The sequence below is a fragment of the Equus przewalskii genome, chromosome 26 (genome assembly GCF_037783145.1).
Source record: "Equus przewalskii isolate Varuska chromosome 26, EquPr2, whole genome shotgun sequence".
Taxonomy (NCBI): domain Eukaryota; kingdom Metazoa; phylum Chordata; class Mammalia; order Perissodactyla; family Equidae; genus Equus; species Equus przewalskii.
The window spans coordinates 999,138-1,018,112 of record NC_091856.1 but is presented as its reverse complement, the minus strand read 5'-3'; the positions used below and the strand labels follow the sequence as shown (position 1 = coordinate 1,018,112).

The 18,975-nt window shown below is 52.5% G+C and overlaps 3 protein-coding genes across 5 annotated transcripts; 1 reads left to right on the top strand and 2 right to left on the bottom strand.

Moving 5' to 3' along the window:
* Nucleotides 1-40: 40 nt before the first annotated feature.
* Nucleotides 41-3,356, bottom strand: RGP1 (RGP1 homolog, RAB6A GEF complex partner 1). Its single transcript, XM_008534328.2, has 8 exons — nucleotides 3,228-3,356; nucleotides 2,717-2,853; nucleotides 2,343-2,426; nucleotides 2,092-2,241; nucleotides 1,670-1,816; nucleotides 1,344-1,471; nucleotides 966-1,155; nucleotides 41-440 (listed from the first exon to the last, which is right to left on the bottom strand). Exons 1-8 carry the CDS (start codon nucleotides 3,341-3,343, stop codon nucleotides 217-219), a joined length of 1,176 nt encoding a protein of 391 aa, XP_008532550.1. The 5' UTR covers nucleotides 3,344-3,356; the 3' UTR covers nucleotides 41-216.
* Nucleotides 3,137-16,337, top strand: GBA2 (glucosylceramidase beta 2). Of its 3 annotated transcripts, none has more exons than XM_070595687.1 (18): nucleotides 3,137-3,388; nucleotides 4,149-4,718; nucleotides 7,837-7,928; nucleotides 8,212-8,327; nucleotides 10,408-10,626; nucleotides 10,940-11,179; nucleotides 11,403-11,505; nucleotides 11,664-11,817; nucleotides 11,909-12,034; nucleotides 12,233-12,405; nucleotides 12,625-12,729; nucleotides 12,926-13,033; nucleotides 13,135-13,286; nucleotides 13,399-13,505; nucleotides 13,641-13,783; nucleotides 13,863-13,978; nucleotides 14,073-14,264; nucleotides 14,558-16,337. In XM_070595687.1, exons 2-18 carry the CDS (start codon nucleotides 4,399-4,401, stop codon nucleotides 14,834-14,836), a joined length of 2,745 nt encoding a protein of 914 aa, XP_070451788.1. In that variant the 5' UTR covers nucleotides 3,137-3,388; nucleotides 4,149-4,398; the 3' UTR covers nucleotides 14,837-16,337. The 3 variants fall into 3 exon arrangements, with proteins under 3 accessions (XP_070451788.1, XP_070451789.1, XP_008532553.2); XM_070595688.1 differs by lacking the exon at nucleotides 3,137-3,388 and adding an exon at nucleotides 3,403-3,775; XM_008534331.2 differs by lacking the exon at nucleotides 3,137-3,388 and having other exon boundaries at nucleotides 3,997-4,718.
* CREB3 (cAMP responsive element binding protein 3) lies at nucleotides 15,139-18,910 on the bottom strand. The gene is given in 10 exon segments (XM_070595689.1): nucleotides 15,139-15,339; nucleotides 15,341-15,590; nucleotides 15,670-15,754; nucleotides 15,852-15,936; nucleotides 16,558-16,626; nucleotides 16,736-16,842; nucleotides 18,025-18,135; nucleotides 18,234-18,303; nucleotides 18,380-18,525; nucleotides 18,625-18,910. Coding segments are annotated over 10 exon segments (1,125 nt in total). The 5' UTR covers nucleotides 18,763-18,910; the 3' UTR covers nucleotides 15,139-15,275.
* Nucleotides 18,911-18,975: the final 65 nt, after the last annotated feature.

Below are 18,975 nucleotides of genomic sequence, written 5' to 3'. Positions count from 1 at the left end.
ACTGATCACTCTTCTGCTGACTGCTCACTGCTGCTGCCACTTCCAGGGAAACCACTAGCAGCTGCCAGTTTATTCTGAATAAATTAATGCTACAGCTGAAAGCCTGTCTCTCATTGTCTGTGCCGCTGGACTCCAGATGGAAAAAGTAGGCCCTACTAGAGTCCAGGTGCTGAGTTCTCAGTATCCAGAAGAAAGTAGAGCCATGATGGGCCAGTTTCAGATGGTTATGGTGCTGGTACTGGGGCCTGGGGCCGCATATGAGGCCAGGGTAGGGCTTGTAGGCAGCACCTTGATGGGCAGGTCCCAGCTGAAGGTGTCTACGGGCACTTGCTCAGGCCCTGTCCAAGTGACAGGCTCGGGCTGTTCCATGGGAGGTAGGAGCACCAAACCTGGTTCTCGAGATGTTACAAATTCAAAATGCAACCGCCACTTCAGGGATACTGTGGGGAAAAAGGACAAAGGCCGAGGCATTAGAAGCCAGGAGTAAACATCAGTAATGGGATGTGGTTAGCAAATGAGAAAAACCCTGCATTCAGGAAGAGGAGAAATCATGGGGCAGGGAGCTAGGATCAAGGGTTTCTCTGAAGAAATCGAGTGTTAAGCAGAAATGTGACAAGAAGGATAGCAGTCTCAAGTACATAAAAACCCAAGTGTGGGACAGTCAAGACTTGGTAACTTGAAGTAAATGCACCAAGGAATCAGAGATTGGTGCATCACAGGGTCCTAGGAGGTAGGGGAAGGAAGGAGATCTGCAAAGCTGTTAAGAGTTTAGGGGTCTGTGCATCTAGAAAACGGGCAGAGGTTGAAGGTCTGAGAACATGTTAAGGGGTGGAAGCTGGACATGGGTATGTCTGGGAGTGTGTTAGGAATCAGGATCCATTACACTCCACCTAAGCACAGCATTTTACACACACAGTCCCCGCTCTACCCCCCTCCCCCACTTCCAATAATGGTCGGGGTCTCACCAATGGCTGTGCAGAAGCCTGGAGTGGAGCTGAGAGGGATGGGGAGGGAGAAGCTGGTTCGGGTGGTATGCAGGCAGGACTCCTGGTGCCGGGCATGAGTCACATGGGACACAGAGGGGGCACCACCTGCCCCGCGACGCCGCTGATACTCGGGCTGCACACGTTCCTCAGTCTGTAAGCTTACCGAAAACTGGGAGCAAGAAAAGAAGTGCTGACTCCAGGTGAGAGGGCAGCCCAACTTCACGCTGTATTCCCAAAGGGACCCTGTGTGATCCCACTACCCACTTCCACGTACCACCACTCTTTATGCAGGCTCCTCCCCTCCTTCCACCCTAGCCCTTCAGGCCTAAGAGCCCCAAAGCCCCTCTCCCTTCTCACCTGCAAACAAGCTACAGTTCCTTCCCCTAAGTTTAAAGTCCCCACCACGTCCTCGCCGAGTCTGTATACAGATTTGAAGATGCCAAATGTCCCAATTTTTCCTCGGCCATCACTGATATTGTATAGATCTGGGGAGAATGGGAGACTGTGTAAGCCTGGAGTCCACATTGGGAAATGTCCAGGACTGGGAGGGGCCAAAAGTGAGACTTCTCTTTATAATCGGAGACGACACAGTGAATCTTCAGAAGTATGTGGCTGTTGGGAGAATCTGTCTAAGGAATACTTTGGTGGGGGTTAGGAGGGGATAATTCTGAAAGGACTCTCACGGAGGCTGCGGCAGGATGTGGCAGCCATGAGGCGCTCCCCGGCCAGCTCAGCGAGCCATGAATCCTTCTTCCCACCTTCATCCTCCTCCAAGAATGGACTGGATGGAGCTACAGCCTCATCCTGAGGAAACCGGGTATCTTGAAAGCCTAGAGAGAGAATGAGTGGAAAGGCAGTGCTCGTAGGGAACAGAGATGAGAGTAGATTAGGGTCATAGACTCCAATCTGAGAGAGCTGAAAGAAAGGGGAGCCACGCCTGAGGTTCACATCTCAATCTCTTCTCCAGAACCCTCCCTCCCAACTCCCTAAGACCTTCCCTAACACCAGGAGGCTTCCTTCCAGCCCCTCTCACAAGCCCTCTAACGATGATTTCTGCTTTGGTGAGGCTCTTCCCCAGTCCTTCCCTCCAGGAACCCTTACTTACCGGTCAGCACAAGAACCCTCAGAGGGACCCTGAGTAAAGTGATGGGTGAGTTGACACGCTGGCAGCCAATGGTCAATTTGTAGACATACTTGACTGACTGACCCCGAAAGGAGGGTGGTCCCTCTATGGGCAGCACTTCACTGTAGGAGTCTGGTTGGGAAGTAGTAGTCAGGGCAGCCGGGGGTAGCCAGAGATGTCCTCCCTCCAGGAGCCTTAGAAGGCAATCCAGGGGTGGGAAGGCAGTCACTCACATGATTTGGACTCTCCAGGGTCTAGCCTCAGGTCACAGAATAGGATTTTTGGTGGAGTGGAAAGGATACACTGACCCCTCTCACCTAAAAAAGATAAGACAGACTGGAATTTAATGACCCTGTTTGTCCCGTACTCGAGGCTAGCACACAAGTGGGGGCGGTAAGCGCTGCCAACAAAGGGCAGCCCAAACTAAACTATTCCTCTTTTCTTCTTGTGAGATAGAAAGTCTTACACCTCCAAAACAACAATTACATTCCCCCACATCCCAAATGTGACAGGGGCTATAAAATGACCCACCGGAACAATTTAACAACTTTGCCCTTAGGTGACAATGACTTCATCCCACTCCAAAGGCAAATGCCCCATCTCTAACCTCGGTGTGGTAGAAAGACAGTCTGGCTCTCAGGCTGAACATCTGGCTGACTGGAGTCAGGAGGAGGCAGTGCTACTCGACTCTCACTGGCATGGAACTGGCAGTGGATTTGGGCACTGGCCCAGGCCAGAGCCTCACTGTGGAAGGAGGAAAAGGAGGCATCAGAGGGGAGCTCCTGACAGCACAAACGTTCTTCCAAACTCCCTATCACACCGTCTGACAAGATCAACACGATGAGGTGGCTCTCCTAGGAATCAGGGAATCCAGACCCCAAAGAGAAACCATTAAAGAAAAGTATACTGAAGGTAAGAAGGGGAAAGGGGGAGGATGGAGGAAAGAAGAGACAACCACAGGTGTCAACTACACCTGTTAAATAGCCCTTTCCTACAATGAGAGCACAATGAGCAAGAAGGCGGGGGTGTAGCTAGAGGACAACCTGAGCTGGGGTTAGCACTATCAACACCAGGCTTCCTCCCAGAAGGACCACCTTCTTCAGTACCAGCATCCCCACCTGGATGCGGAAGTGGCTGTGGGGGGCAGGGGATTGGTAACGGTCACCACACACTCCAGAGCCTCCCCCGCCAGAAACACTGGACCCCGGCTCAGTTCTGCTACCACTTCAATCATGGCAGCTCTGGACTCGGATCTAGAAGGAAACCAAGAGGGTCGAAGGTCAGTACCATGGCAGGGAGGGGTGTCTGAGGCGAGCCTGGGGGTGAGGACCCAGGAGCCGGGCGGTCAGCACCACGGTCCAGAGGGAAGAGCCGGAATTTGGGGCGCACGACGGCGGATGGAAGGCGCGGGTGGAGCTGCCTCAGTGTCCCTAGGGGGAGAGCATCGCTCTGGGTCCCAGGCCCCCCCTGCCGGCGCCGGGTTACTCCCCTACCGCCAGAACCCCGGAACCCCGAGGCCGCCTCCGCCCCCTCCCTCAAGATTCCACGTCCCAGCCCAAGGCCACGCCGCCCGGCCCCTCACATCCCTAGCCCAGGCCCTCGACGATCGAAACGGGGGTCGCGGCACCCGGAGGCACTCACCTCCCGCCCCTCAGGGACCAGCCAGGTGCGCGGCGGCGGCTTCGGCGGCGCGGCGGAGGCGGGACTTCCCTTCAGCCCCTCCCCCATGAGGGCCCCTTCCGGCCGGAAGCGCCCGGCCGGCCGGACCGGAAGGGGCTCGAGTCGTCCGGCCGCCGAGGGTCACCTTCCCGAGGGCCGGCCCCTGGGCGCTGGCGCTGCCCTGGACACCGGCCGGCGGGGCCCGGCGCCCAGCCCTGGAGCGCCTGGGGCCGCGGCGGGCGGGCGGCAGGGCGGGGCCGGGGGCGGGGCGGGCGGCCGGGCCCCGGGCTCCTCCCCTCTCCGCGGGCCCAGTCGCCCTTTGGCCGGGCAAGCTGCTCACCGCGGCCCAATGACGACGAGGCCCTACCCTTCCCGCCCAGGACCCAGAGAGACGATCGAGGGGGAGCCCGAGGCGGCCTCACTGCTGTCGCCGACACCGCGGCTGCAGCCACAGCTCCCCGGCTCCACGGAGACGCCAGCTCGCCTTAGACTTCCCCAGCGCCCGGCCCTCCGGGACGGCACCTAACAACAACCGTTGCCCGCATCAGGACTTGGCTGGCGAGATACTTTGTACCAGCAGGCTCGAGGCCCGGGACCATCGAGCTGGTGGGGACCCAGGATCCAGGGAACATGGGAACCGGAGTCCTAGCCTCGGAGCAGACCGGCTGTGCCAAAGGGCATCCACAAGATACTGAAGGCACTAAGGGTATGCAGGTTACAGACTGCGAGAGCCCTGAGGACAGTCGACCCCAAAATGAGCCTGGCTACTGCGATCCAGAGGACTCTGGGCAGCTGATGGCTTCCTATGAGGGTAAAGCTAAGGGCTACCAGGTGCCTCCCTTTGGCTGGCGCATCTGCCTGGCTCATGAGTTTGCAGAGAAGAGGAAACCCTTTCATGCCAACAACATCTCCCTAAGCAACCTGATAAAGCATCTGGGCATGGGCATGAGGTGAGTAGATCCCATTGCCTAGAGAGTACCTTAGGCCTCAGTTTGTTCCAGCACAAGACTTCTAGCAGAGGTAGAAAGGGTGAGAAAGCAGGTGGGTGCCTTGTCCCAGTCAAGTGGCCACTAATCCCCAGCATATTCTAAGCCCATGGTTTTGGAGGGTGAGACCAGGTCACATCTCTTTGCAACCTCCTTCCTCCCACTAACTTGTCTTTTAATCAGGAAAGAGCAGGAACATCTGGGCCTGAAGTCAGCCTTTCTCATTTAGGCTCCCTCTCACACACTCCCTCTTTTCCAAAGACTGCCCTTTGGGATTAGCTATACTTTGTGGCAAGGTAGGAAAGGATAGTCTGGCTGCTATGGTACTGACACAATGTTGTTTTATTTGGGAGGGGGAGAGTCTCAACCCGGGACTCCCCTGAGTAGCTAGGATATTCTCTGTACCTCATTTAGGCACACCACCTTAGCGTTCCAATATCCATCAGTTTCTTTCTTCAAGCTTTAGCTCCAGGGACTGGGTGAGAGCCTGCCTCCTCTCAACCCTAAGGAGAGGGCGATGAGAGGTACTGTTCATCCATTCTGGGTAGAAAGCCCCTGATAGCAAAAGCAAAGAAGACCTCTGACCAGAGAGGCACTGCCATGGGTGTCCCCAGAGTTCTTAGTAATAGTCTTCCAGAGCTTGCCCTGGTCCATCCCCTGCCCCCACCCCCACAGTTTGCAGACACCCCAAGAGCTTATCCTGGAATGTAAAACTCCTCTAGATCCCTCCAGATCCCCACTCAGTTCAAAGACTAGTGATGAGGAGCCAAGACCTATTAACAGGAACAGGTGGATGTGAGGACAGAAAGCATGATCCTGAGTCAGTCCATACAGTAAACACAGACCCGGCAAGGAAGCATAAAGGATGGGAAGCCCAGCCCCTGCAACCTCTAAAGTAGGGGCTCCTTCCCTTCCCCGGTCAGTGCGGTGGGGCTGGTGTGGGGAGGCCATTTCCCTCACTCTAGCCCTAGGCAGTGAGAAGAGCTGGACACTGCCTGGGTATCTGGCTCCTTTGCTAGTTCCTGTGGGTGGCCTGTACCAGTGAAGAGTCATCCCTCCAGGCGGCTTCTGAAACTGACACAGCCCAAATCAGACCCCAAAAGCCTTTGGGTCAAAATAGGATCTAGAGCTAGGGTACTGAGAGAAGGACACTGGGGTGCATGTGGTGGGGACATTGAGGTCAAGAACAGGTGGGCATCCTAGCCCGTCAGTCCCTAGGTATGAGCTGAGTCATAGAGGTCTGAACCTATGCTCAGCCCCCCTGCACCTTGGCTCCCTACACCAGGATAGGGTGGGGATCATTGACACAGGGCTTTCAAAATGGGATGAGTTCCTGCTTTGAGGAGAAAGTAGAGGTGAGACAAGAAAGAATTCTGACTGATGATTCTTAAGTTGAGGCTGAAATTATGGAGAAGGCCGTATAGGTCAGGAATGGTCAGCTGCAAAATTAGGGAGAGAAAGGTAGACCCGAAGGGAGAGCTGAACCGGGAGCACTCTGATGAGGAGCTCCGGCAAGACAAAGTTCTTTTGGCCAGAGTGAAGTAAGAAGTCAATTTTGATTGTATTCCCTTCCAGCCAGAGGCCATCCATTCAATAAATATTGAGAGCTTGTTCTATGCCAGATAACTTCATTGTTCCACCTATTTTCATATCTTGCACTTCTCCCTCGCAGCCCTAACCCCACTGCCCCTCCCTCCCTTCACCAATCCTTTCTGGCCTCTAGTTTCAAAGTCCAGTTTCCTCTAAGCTGGCAGAAAGGGTCTTCTGCCTTCCCATCATCTCATCCTTTGTCTCCCTCCCCCTCCACCAATATGCCCTCCCTGTTCTTTAATCACATTCCTCTTCCCCTTGCTCCTGTCAGTGTTCATGTCTCTTATGCCCCATTGTTTGTAAATTCAGCAAATATGTATTGACTGCAGACCATGTGCCCTGCCCTGTGCTTGAAGCTGTGGCTAATATTCGGGTAGTCTTTGTCACAGTCTCTTTTCCCAAGGAACTTAAAAGTATGTCAGACTCACATGAGGAGCACTGAAATAATAAGACAGCATCTGATTAGGAGTTGAGGTAGTATATGTACAAGTAATGATTGCGCCTCACACAGATAATGTATTCCACTTTATGGCTTTCTTACCTATGATGTCATTTGCTCTTTCAGCCATTCCACGAGGTAGCTAGGGCAGGAAGTATCCCCATTTTGTAGATGGGGAAACTGAGGCTCAGAGGGGTCACTTACCCACTTCCGTGATTACAAGTGACGTGCTTGCACAATGGGTATAAAATGGCTGGGTAGGGAGGAGAGAGGAATTGGGAGAGGGTCTGGTGGGGCAGGGCTTGCTCAGTGAGGACCCACCCTGAGTGGGAATTTGTAGGAAGTAAAACTAGAAGATAGACTGGGACAGATGTTAGAGCCTTGAATTCCAAACTGAATCATTTGCCTATTGGATACAGAGTTGTGACAAGACCAGGAAAATGTTGGGATTTTTAGAAAGCTTTACTGGGATATTATGAGAGAGCAAAATCAGAAAGCTTACAGTTTAAATGCTGAAATAAAAATAAATAAATAAATGAATGACTTAAAAGGAAATGCCCCTAAATGTAGACACTGGTTGTCTATGGGTGGGATTTTTTTCCCCTCCACCTGGTGTAGTCTCCAGATTTTCACCTTTCATAATCAGGAAGAAAAGTAATCATTCTAACAAGAAGAAAGTTATCCTAGCAGCCCATACCTCTTGGAGGGGGAATAGTAGGTCAGGAAACCATGCTGGCCCTTTCAGACCTCAGACAGAAGCTCCTAAAGCAGTGGTAGGGGAGTCAGAGAGGTGAGGAAAGATCAGAAAGCTCCTCCTAAGGTGAACAGAGAGGAGAAGCAGACACTTCCACACTGCGAGCTGGGGTGACTGGGAAGAGGAAGGGACCTTGAACTTGTAGAGAAGTCAAGAGAAGGAGAGGTTTGGAAGTGCAGATGATGGGTCCTCGGGTCATTTAATGGGAAGTCACAGCTGTGTGTTGAGAGAGAGGCAGGTGACTGCAGCCTCAGAGACACCACCCGCCACCCTTGCACTCACACTACCACTTTCCTCAGGTACTTGCAGTGGTGGTACCAGAAGACCCAGGTAGAGAGGAAGACACCTTTCATCGACTTCATGAATTGTGTACCCCTGAGACAGATCTACGGTGAGCCTCACCCCAGCCCTGCCATACTCACATCTACCACAGAGCTAGGCAAAGAGGATTCCAGCTTACACAAGTGGCACTGCCCCATTGCCTAGCTGGTTATTTTTTTTCCCAGCTTTATTGAGATATAATTGATATAACATTGTGTAAGCTTAAGGTGTACAAGGTGTTGGCTTGATATCCGCACAGTTTTTAGAGGACCCCATCTTTACAGTCTAGAAAATGAGAAATGGGTTTGTTTCCTCTCCCCATGCCCCACTAACCATCCTGATTCTCTCTCTAGGTTGTCCCTTGGGTGGTATCGGGGGAGGCACTATCACACGTGGCTGGAGAGGCCAGTTCTGTCGTTGGCAACTTAATCCTGGAATGTACCAGCACCGGACAGTCATCGCTGACCAAGTAAGAGCCAGGAGGTGGAAGAGAGTTCCAGGACAGTACTTCCCCAGGCCAGGAAGGGCCTTTTGGCTAGTGTAGGATGTGGCAGTTAGATATGTCCATGACTTGGTCCAATAAGTATTTTGAGGATGCTTTCCATGTGCCCAGCCCTGTGTTAGGATGTACAATAGGAATGTGTGCTATAGGAGACACACATAGAGCACACATTCCTTGAAGGGTAAACAGCCTTGGCACCCCTGTGGCCTCCATTTCTCCAGTAAATGCTTCCTGCCTGCTTCACTGCCCCAGGTCCACCAGCTGAGCCAGTACCAAGCCACAGAGAGCGCAGAGTATTCACAGATCACTTAACCTGGTTGAAAGAAATTTGGTAGGCCCAGAAGGGAAAACAAAACCAAAAGCCTACAAATCCATGGGGAAAAGATGCGGAGACCACCCACTACTCACCCTGATTTGCCAGCCTTCAGCCAGAGGTCAGCTCTTCTGCTGGTGCTCTGAAGCTTCACTTCTTTTCCCTCTTTTACTTTCACATCTGGGCCTTTAATTGCCAAAGGCCTGAGGTCTGCCTTTCATCATCTTTCTCTACTGACCTCCCATGTTGAGTTGTTCACCAAGTTCCTACTTCTTGTCTGAGGGATGCCTCCAGTTTTCAGCTCATCTTCAAAGGGGAAATGCCTAGCAGACCTTGAGTCCAATTAATGACAATGCCCTTCCCAGTTCAGGTTTACCAGCCCTGCCCAATGCTCCCAGCTTCCTTTCTGGCTCATCCCTTAGGTATCCTGAGGGGAATGCCTTCCGGAATCGTGACTCTACAGTTAAAGAAATTATTACATGCTTAGCATGTTAGGCACTGTGCTAGGCTTTTTGTATAATATTTAATATTTAAAGACAATTCTACGAGGTAAGCACCATTATTATGCCCATTTTCAGATTAGGAAACTAAGATCCAAAGAGGTTTAGTAACATGTCCAAGGGTAACATGGCTAGTAAATGGAAAGTGTTGGGATTCAAAACCAGTTCTATCTCTGGTTAAGAGCTCATGATCCTAACCATTATCTACTATTCCAAAAACATAAAAAATTATTTTATATATATATAGTAAAAATATCACACAGTTTGAACCAAGGGGAGAGATATTAATCCCTCATAGCCCCTGCCCTCCAGAAGCTTAAATTTTTCTTAAGGGACTAGGACTTTGAGAAAATGGAGACTGTGAGACCACATTACTGCCAAAACGGGAGGGACAGATAGTACACTGAGAAAAAAGGGACACTGCTGCAGACTCTGCCCACACATGCCAACTCTGCACAGCTCTGGTGTGGAGTCACAGGTGGAGAGGGAGACCTCAGTGAACTAGAGAGGGTCCCTGCCCCCAAAGCACCCATAGAGCAGTCAGGGAGTCAGAATGTAAATAAACACGTTTAACAGGCCAGACTAGAGGACTAGGGGGCACACAACCGAATGACTCAGTGCCTGAGGAGAGGAGATGGCATCTGACTGAGGCCTTGAAGGATGAGGGATCTCACCCGGTGGAGAATGAGCATGAGCAAAGGCATGGAGGAGAACACGTAGTGTGCTCCAGGATCAGTGAGTGTTTGACAGGACAGAACGTAGGTGCTTGAACAACACCTGCTGTTGGTCTGATGGGTGGGGAGAGGCCAGATCAAGAGGGGCCCTGGAAGCCAGGTGGAAGAGTTTAGACTTTAGCCTCAGGGCCACTGAAAGCCACAGGGAGTCACTGAAACATAAACATGGAGTGACATATCTTGATGTGTCTCTAAGAATGATCATTCTGATACCCAGATGAGAAGGGGCAGAGAGTAAGAGGAGAGATGGTGAGGGCCTGGGTTAGGGCACTAGGAGTGCCCTAGTGAGATGGAGGAGGAACCAGGGAGAGAGATGAAGGAGGCACGACTTGGTGGTGACTCACCGGGCTTGGATAACAGGCCTGGGGGTGAGTGAGGCTGGTAGTGCAGTGGTAACCATTGCAGGCTCTGGAAGGGGAGGGGCTGCTTTGAGGGGAGGGAGACTAGTCTGAGGTGCCTGTGGGTTACCCCAGTGCAGCCTGTCTGCCTTCTTGGTTTAGTTCACAGTGTGCTTGCGTCGGGAAGGGCAGACTGTATACCAGCAAGTCCTATCCGTGGAGCGCCCAAGGGTCCTGCGCAGCTGGAACTGGGGCCTGTGTGGGTACTTTGCATTCTACCACGCCCTCTATCCCCGAGCTTGGACTGTCTATCAGCTTCCTGGCCAGAATGTCACCCTTACCTGCCGCCAGATCACACCCATCTTGCCCCATGACTACCAGGTGAGGCTCCCCCTCTGTGTTTCCTCCATTGCCCTCCCTTCCCCAGGATCTGTCTCTGCTGGAAATTCCATGACCTATGAGAAAGTGGTTGGAACCCCGAATATCACACCGCTTTCCCAGGACCACCACCCAATTGGTCTTCTGTCTCCTCATAGACAGCCTGCCTGGGAGTATAGGGAGATGCAACTGGAAGATAAGAGAGCGTATACTGGGGAGTATTTGAGTCAGGTCCTCGGTGCCCAGGACTGATCCTGCGGAGTAGAGCCAGGAGGGGCTACACTGGGACCATCTGAGACTGATTTCTTGCTCTCAGGACAGCAGCCTGCCTGTTGGAGTCTTTGTGTGGGACGTGGAGAATGAAGGAGATGAAGCCCTAGATGTTTCCATCATGTTCTCCATGCGGAATGGCCTGGGGGGTGGAGATGATGCCCCAGGGGGTTTGTGGAACGAGCCCTTCTGTCTGGAGCAGGATGGGGAGACCACACAGGGGCTGCTGCTGCACCATCCAACCCTCCCAAATCCCTACACGATGGCTGTGGCTGCACGACTTACGGTACAGAGGAGATGCCCTGTGCACCGTGCCCCGCGCGCCCTCCCCCCCCCCCCCCCCCCCCCCCGCCCATGTCTCTTCATTTCCTCTACTCCTAAGTCCCACCCTCACCACAGCCCATAAGCCTCTGGATCTTGGAGGTGGGAGGTCTCACAGAGCTGGAGAGTTAGTCAGAAGCCAGCATACCTGTGAAGCTTCCCTCACAAAATCTTTGGCCCCTTAACAGGCAGATACCACGGTAACCCACATCACAGCCTTTGACCCTGACAGCACTGGGCAGCAGGTGTGGCAGGATCTACTTCAGGATGGACAGCTGGACTCCCCCGCTGGTGATGAGGGGTTGGACAGGGAGCTGGTGGGAAGAGAGCTTGTCCCAGTCTTGGGAGGAGGGATGGAAGGACTGGTAATGAATGGGCCTTGTTCCCATGTTAGGGATCGCTGGGGCTCAAGGGAGCACCTGTGCTGATTGCCCTTGTGCCTCTCTCAGGCCCAAGCACTCCTACGCAGAAAGGGGTAGGCATTGCTGGGGCTGTGTGTGTTGCTGGCAAGCTGTCACCTCGAGGCCGGTGCCGCCTGGAGTTCTCACTGGCTTGGGACATGCCCAGAATCATGTTTGGAGCTAAGGGCCAGGACTACTACAGGTGAGGGGACGGAGAAAGGATAGGCATCCCAGGTGCTGGGGCTCTGACTTGGAGCCTGTGTTCTCATCCCTCCCCTTTCTTTCCACCCCAGGAGGTACACAAGGTTCTTTGGCCCTGATGGTGATGCAGCACCCGCCCTTAGTCACTATGCACTGTGCCGGTATGCAGACTGGGAAAAGAGGATCTCGGCTTGGCAAAGCCCTATATTGGACGACAGGTGCCAGTGGGGCCCATCTCTTGCCTTTCTCCCAGGCACTCACACTCCACCTGGGACTTCTGATTCACTCTCCACCCACCAAAGTCAGCAGAGTTGGGCTGGGATTCACTTGGTACCCCCAGTTGGCTGAACTCCAGAATCCTTCCTTTACCCAGAGGTCCACTCTCATTAGCTCATTGCTTCCTCCTGACTCCCTAGATCCTTGCCTGCCTGGTACAAATCTGCACTGTTCAATGAACTATATTTCCTGGCCGATGGAGGCACAGTATGGCTGGAAGTTCCTGAGGACTCCCTACCAGAGGAGCTGGCGGGGAGCATGTGTCAGCTCCGCCCCATCCTACAAGAGTATGGCCGATTTGGCTACCTTGAAGGTACGGCTGCTGGTGGGCTGGGGTTTGGTAGGCCGTATCTGTGAGGCCAGTTACTGGCAGGATGATGGGTTTTGCCTACCCCAGGGTATTGGTTGGGATGAGGGGGTTAGTGGCAGGTGGAGTGGTGATAGTGCCCTGCCCCGAACTCTAAAGGACAAGGTAGGGAGAATATGAAGAGGAAGCAGGACTCTGTCAACAGTGTCTCCCTTATTCCTCCAGGCCAAGAATATCGCATGTACAACACATATGATGTCCACTTTTATGCTTCCTTCGCCCTCATCATGCTCTGGCCCAAACTAGAGCTCAGCCTGCAGTATGACATGGGTGAGGGTTTCTTTTGTGCCCCTTCTGTCCTCTTAGCTCCCCATAACCCTGAACCTTTGTGGTCCCTCACATTGTCTCTTTCGTCCTTCTCCCCAAACATATCTGCATCTTGCTTATTAGTTCTCCTCTGGGGTCACACACACAGCTCTGTGCCCCACCCCAGGCCTGCCCTCCATTTGTGTGTCTGCTCCCCCAGCTCTGGCCACTCTTGGGGAGGACCTGACAAGGCGACGGTACCTGATGAGTGGGGTGATGGCACCTGTGAAAAAGCGGAATGTCATCCCCCATGATATTGGGGACCCAGGTAAAAGTCCCTCCACCTCAAGGTCAGCTTTCCTCCCTCAACTTTGCATCCTCTTCCCTACCCACCAATGCAAATGAACCAGGTCCCCTCCCCTCCCACAGATGATGAGCCATGGCTCCGGGTCAATGCGTATTTGATCCATGACACTGCTGACTGGAAGGACCTGAACCTGAAGTTTGTGCTACAGATTTATCGGGACTATTACCTGACGGGTGACCAGGGCTTCCTGAGAGACATGTGGCCTGTGTGTCTGGTAAGGGGTGCGTGTGCAGTGGCCAGTGTGCCAGGGGCAGGACTGAGAGCCCAGCTGGCTATTGTTGTCTTTCCTTAGCACCTAGGTCTTCAGTATCTTGGTCCTTCTCTAGGCTGTGATGGAGTCTGAAATGAAGTTTGACAAGGACCAAGATGGACTCATTGAGAATGGAGGCTACGCAGATCAGACCTATGATGGATGGGTCACCACAGGCCCCAGGTTGGGGGGTAGGGATTTCCAGGGGACCTGAGGTGGGGAATTGGGCACCAAGGGATTGTGGGCTCAAGGCTAATTATATTGCATGGGAATGGCTGGAAATGCCTGTGTGACCCCCAACCCCATGACCCTGATCAGTGCTTACTGTGGAGGACTGTGGCTGGCAGCTGTGGCTGTGATGGTCCAGATGGCTGCTCTGTGTGGGGCACAGGACGTCCAGGACAGGTTTTCTTCCATCCTCAGCCGGGGCCAAGAAGCATATGAGAGACTGCTGTGGAATGGTGAGTTGGAGGATCCTAAGGAGTCTTAAGGCAGCCATCAGGATGCAAGGAGCCTTACTTTGCCCTTTCTCTACTCCAGGCCGCTATTACAACTATGATTGCAGCTCTCAGCCTCAGTCTCGTAGCATCATGTCTGACCAGTGTGCTGGCCAGTGGTTCCTGAGGGCCTGTGGCCTCGGAGAAGGAGACACTGAGGTGAGAGAGACTAGGAAGAGCCAGAGAGAAAGAGGAGCTTTCCCTGGAGGTGGGAAGCAACTATAAGAGACATGTTTCTGTCTTGCCCCTCTAGGTATTTCCTACCCGACACATAGTCCGTGCTCTCCAGACTATCTTTGAGCTCAATGTCCAGGCCTTTGCAGGAGGGGCCATGGGGGCTGTGAATGGGATGCAGCCCCATGGTGTCCCTGATAGAACCAGTGTCCAGTCTGATGAAGTCTGGGTGGGTGTGGTCTACGGGCTGGCAGCCACCATGATCCAGGAGGTAATGCGTTCCCTTCCCCATCCCTCTACCATGTATACCTTGGCCCAGCAAACTTCCTCAGCTATCACACTTCTGTACAGCCTAACCCACACCACCTGATCCATCTAGAAAGCCTTGCCCTTTTCCATGGCATGCATTCCATCTCCTGCCCTCAGGCTTCTCCCTGTGGAGTCAAGTTTATCTCCCCCACTAGCTGGGAGCTCTGAGGGCAGAGACCCTATTGTCTCCTTCTCTCCAGCTGAAGTGGCTATTCAGAAGTTGTCAAGTAATATGACTGCCATCTCTCCCTACAGGGCCTGACTTGGGAGGGCTTCCGGACAGCAGAAGGCTGCTACCGTACCGTGTGGGAGCGCCTGGGCCTGGCCTTCCAGACTCCTGAGGCCTACTGCCAGCAGCAGGTGTTCCGCTCGCTGGCCTACATGCGGCCACTGAGCATCTGGGCTATGCAGCTGGCCCTGCAGCAGCAGCAGCATAAAAAAGCCTCCAGGCCAACAGCCAAACAGGGCACAGGACTAAGCACAGGGCCTACATGTGGACCAAAGGAAGGCATGGCAAACCTGAGCCTAGAGTGAGCTCTCTGAACTGTAAGAGGGAGGCTCTAACAGTCCAGCCTCCAGCCTGGCCTTCCCTCCTTCTCCCTCACCAAGTCTCCTGCATCCCTGAGCCACCAGGACAATCAAATCCCTTCCCTTCTCCCCACCCACCTGCACCAGTAAAGAGGGACTGAGATTGCCCAAGGCATCAGGATCACTTATTTATTTCTTTCCTCACCCCTTCCCCTCATCGCATGAAATCTTCAGGGAGGTCAGTGGATTCCCCCAGGCCCGTTCATAGGGTGATAGACACATATGGGTACAAATAAAAGACCCCAAAAGCCAGTAAGTGTGGTGTATTTGAACGCTTAGGCTTCCTGACGGAACAGGAGCTGAGTCTAGCCCTCTCCCATTCTTTTTTATTTGGACACAGACTGGGAGCCCCAGGCTCTCGCTGAGGTTCCCCACATCCTCACATTTAGCCCGAGTACTGGCCCTGCAAGATGATAGGTGCAGGGCTGTGAGTAGGAAGCCATCCCCCCTCTCGTGAGATTTGCGTGCAGAGGAAAGATGGGACCTGGGCAGGGGGACTTTGAGAAGGGGTCAGGGAGTGGCAACTTCAGGGGAGGCTCCATGCCAGGAGCCTGAGGCATCTGGTAAAACAGGCAGCAAGAGTTGCCAGGAGCTTGGAGCATGTGGTCTGAGCTGTCCTTTGGTGCCTCTGACCTCAGGGCAGGCAGCTCCAGCTGCTGAGGGTCCTCACTGGGGAGGGCACGAAGCTGGCGGGACAACACTGAGGAGACAAAGACTATTTAGAGGCAGGCCAGGCTTCTCCCCTCACCAGCCCTTAATGGTGTCCTCAAGCCTCTCACCTCTATGCTCAGCTGGCAGGCTCCCCCTTGTGTCAGAAGAGTACATAGCAGGTATGAGGAGGAGACAGAAGGAGAACAGTAGGACCTGGAGCACAGGAAAAAGATGATGAAGAAGGACTCTTGATTGCACCCCTGTCCCTGCCACCTGAGAAGAGGATCACTCCTCCCACTGGCATCCTCACCAGAACACATGTGCTGCTGCTGCTGGTCTTATTTGATATCTGAATCACCATGGCCTGGAGTCTCCTCAAGTGATGCAAAAGGGACCTAGAGGCAGAGAGGGAACAGTGAGCAGCCCCTGGCCTGGCACCCTGCACTGCAATGCAACCTTCTTGTTAAGGCCACCCTCTCCACCTGTGCACTGGATCCTCTCTTCTTGCAAATGACTTCTTTCTCTCTGTGGACAAAATGCCTGAAGTTCCTCATTAAAACAAACACCTCTCTGCCCTGCCCTGACTTAAATTCCTTTGCAGATACCTTCAATAGTTCCTATACTGCCCGATCAGCTATGCACATAATCCTCACCAGGCATTCTATGTTCTCTTCCTTCTGACTCAACTCATCGGTGTTAGGGTTCAAGTCAGACTGGACTATGCTGTGTTCTATACCTAGAATACTCCCCCCAACCCCCAAATCCTGTCAACTATTAAATGCCATCTGCCTCATGAGGTCTTTCTTACTCTTTCTCCTTTCTCTTCCTTGGTCCTTATCGTTAGTTACTCGTGAATTTATTTGCCATTACTGTGAGCTGCTTGGAATCAGAGACCCAGTAAAGGCCAAGCACTAGACCTTGCATGTGGGAGCTGCCCAGTTAGAAATCAAGTGTGGAGCAGAGGAAAAAGTGAGACAGGGTCAAATGGGAGGGACTGATGTTGGAGAGTTGCTTACAGATTCTGTTCCTCCAGGAGCTGGACTCTGTTCTGTAGCTCCAGATTCTGGGCTGTGTATTTCAAGACCCTAGGAGAATAACAGGGATGTGGGGATGTGGCCTGTATCCTCCCTTCAAAAACCTAACACTTCGAATACCTTTGGTCCCCCCATCCCTAAGTCCCTCTCCCTTTTATACCTGTTCTCTAAACCCCCCACATACACCTTCTTCTTCCTGCGGCTCTCTTGAGCAGACTTTCTGTTTCGAATCTTCCTCCGCACTCGTTTCAGAACTTGTTCCTCCATCTGAGAAAAAGCAGGAAAAGTTATCATCAGAGGAACATTGGACCAGAGTTGGAAGGCAACTGAGTTCAATCTTCCCAGTGTAGGAATCCCTTCTACAGTTTCTCTGACCAATAGGCACTTGGCTTCTGTCTGAATGCCTCCAAGGACCAGGTGTTAATGCCCCCACAGGCCAGACCCTTTTTAACAATTTTAATTAAAAACAAACAAACAAAGCTTCCTTATCCTGAGCCAACATCTGCCTCTATAATTTCTATCCTTTGGATTTACCTAGTTCCTAATCTCCAGGGCCATATAGAACAAACATCTTGAGCTATTTTAAGGCATTTGACATTTCCTCAGAGTTAAAAAAAATCTTTTTTAACTCATCATCTTCTCTCCTCAGTATGGACTGCATCCTCCTAATATCTGTCATCAAAGATCTGGGTTCAAAACTGGACACTCAGATGTGCTCTGGCCAGACTAAAGGAGAGCAAGATAGTCACTGCCCTTCTAGAGGCAACACCTCTGTTGACTATAGTCTCCAAGCCCCATTCACTTTCTTAGCAGCCTTATCACAATGGACTCATCTTGTACTTTTAAGAAAGTAACTACAACTAGAACATACAACTATGTACTGGGGGGCTTTGGGGAGAAGAAGAAGAAGAAAAGAAGAAAGATGGGCAACAGATGTTAGCTCAGGTGCCAATTTTTTAAAAAAATTCTCTTAACCTTTCTGTCAGTGAATGTTGATTTCATCACAGTGTCACAATACTGTGCTTGTGAAGCTACCATTCGTTGCCTGAAACTTAAAGCTCAGAATTTTACATTTATTCTTGCTATACTACTTGATCCAGCCTTGTTAAACTCCCTAGAACTTAATTCTACCGTTCAACAAGAGGTGGATTACCATGAAACCAGTGAAATGTGTCAGGGCTCCTCACTTGCACAGTCCTTTCCAATTCCCTATACTAATATTGCACTGATAATTTTGAATTCTTTTTTCTCAAAGAGAACACCAGAATTCGTACAAGCCCCACAAAACCAGGATCCGCTCTTGCATCCAGCATATTAACTACATGCACTAGCTCCCTGTTAGCAAGGAATTTGCTAAATTTCTCACCTCAGTCCTTTTAAAATTAGCAGAACTGGCCTGCTTGGGGCTCACCCACCTTTCCAGCCTTGCTCCACCAATAGTAGCCATACCTTACTGAGAGGGAGCGTCCCAGGCAGAGTAAGCCCCTCCTTCTCCAAAAGTCGCTTCTCCTCATCTGTCAGTATCAGCCTAGCAATCTCTTGGGGTTCCTGGGAGATGGGCTGCAGAGTTGTAAGTGAGTATCAGAGAGGAATGGGGAATCCTGCCTCCTCCCATGCAATGTAAGAATGAATAATCCTCTGTAAATCAAGTCAAGTACCTGTTCCGCTGGCTCCTCCACGTGCAGTGCAGTCATCTGGGCCCCCTCTTTTCCATAGCTCCTGTTGTCTGCAAAAGGGAAAGTATGAATAGCCAGGCCCATGAGTCCTCTCCTGCCCCAATACTCTCCTTACTTCAAACTCATCTAGATCTATGGAGATATGCTCATGTGGTACAGAGTAGGTGTGATCATGGTGGACCGGACAGGGGTTAGAGGAGCTGAGAACGTTCAATGACTCTGGGGAACTCAGCAGAGAGCTCAGGAAATCCTCGCCCTCCCAATCGCTAAGTACCTGCACAGGGTTCAAATTAACAGGCCTTGACCTATCACCACCCGCTGCCTCAGGGACGCCCCCCGCCCCGCTCCTCCCCCACTCGGAGACCCTACCCACCTCAGAAGGAGGCAGCTCCCAGTCTAGCGAAGCCTCCAGGGCCTCGTCGAGCGCTGCCCCCAAATCACCGCTTTCCTCCAGCAGGAAGTCCAGCAGGTCCTGGTTACCAGGGTCCGACGGCACCTCCATATTGCACATCTACGAAAAGACTGGGCAGAAACACAGGGGTTCGCCCCTCCACCTGGCCCCAAACGCGAACCCCATGCAAGACATCCACCTATCGTCAGTCCTTCTCCAGCGGGGATTGTCCCCCGAGCTGCTAGCCGACGCTCTCAAAGCAGACCCGCCTCCTGGACTCAAGGCTCCACAGCTTCCAACACAACGGAAGTGACACCCCTGCTCCCAAGGCAT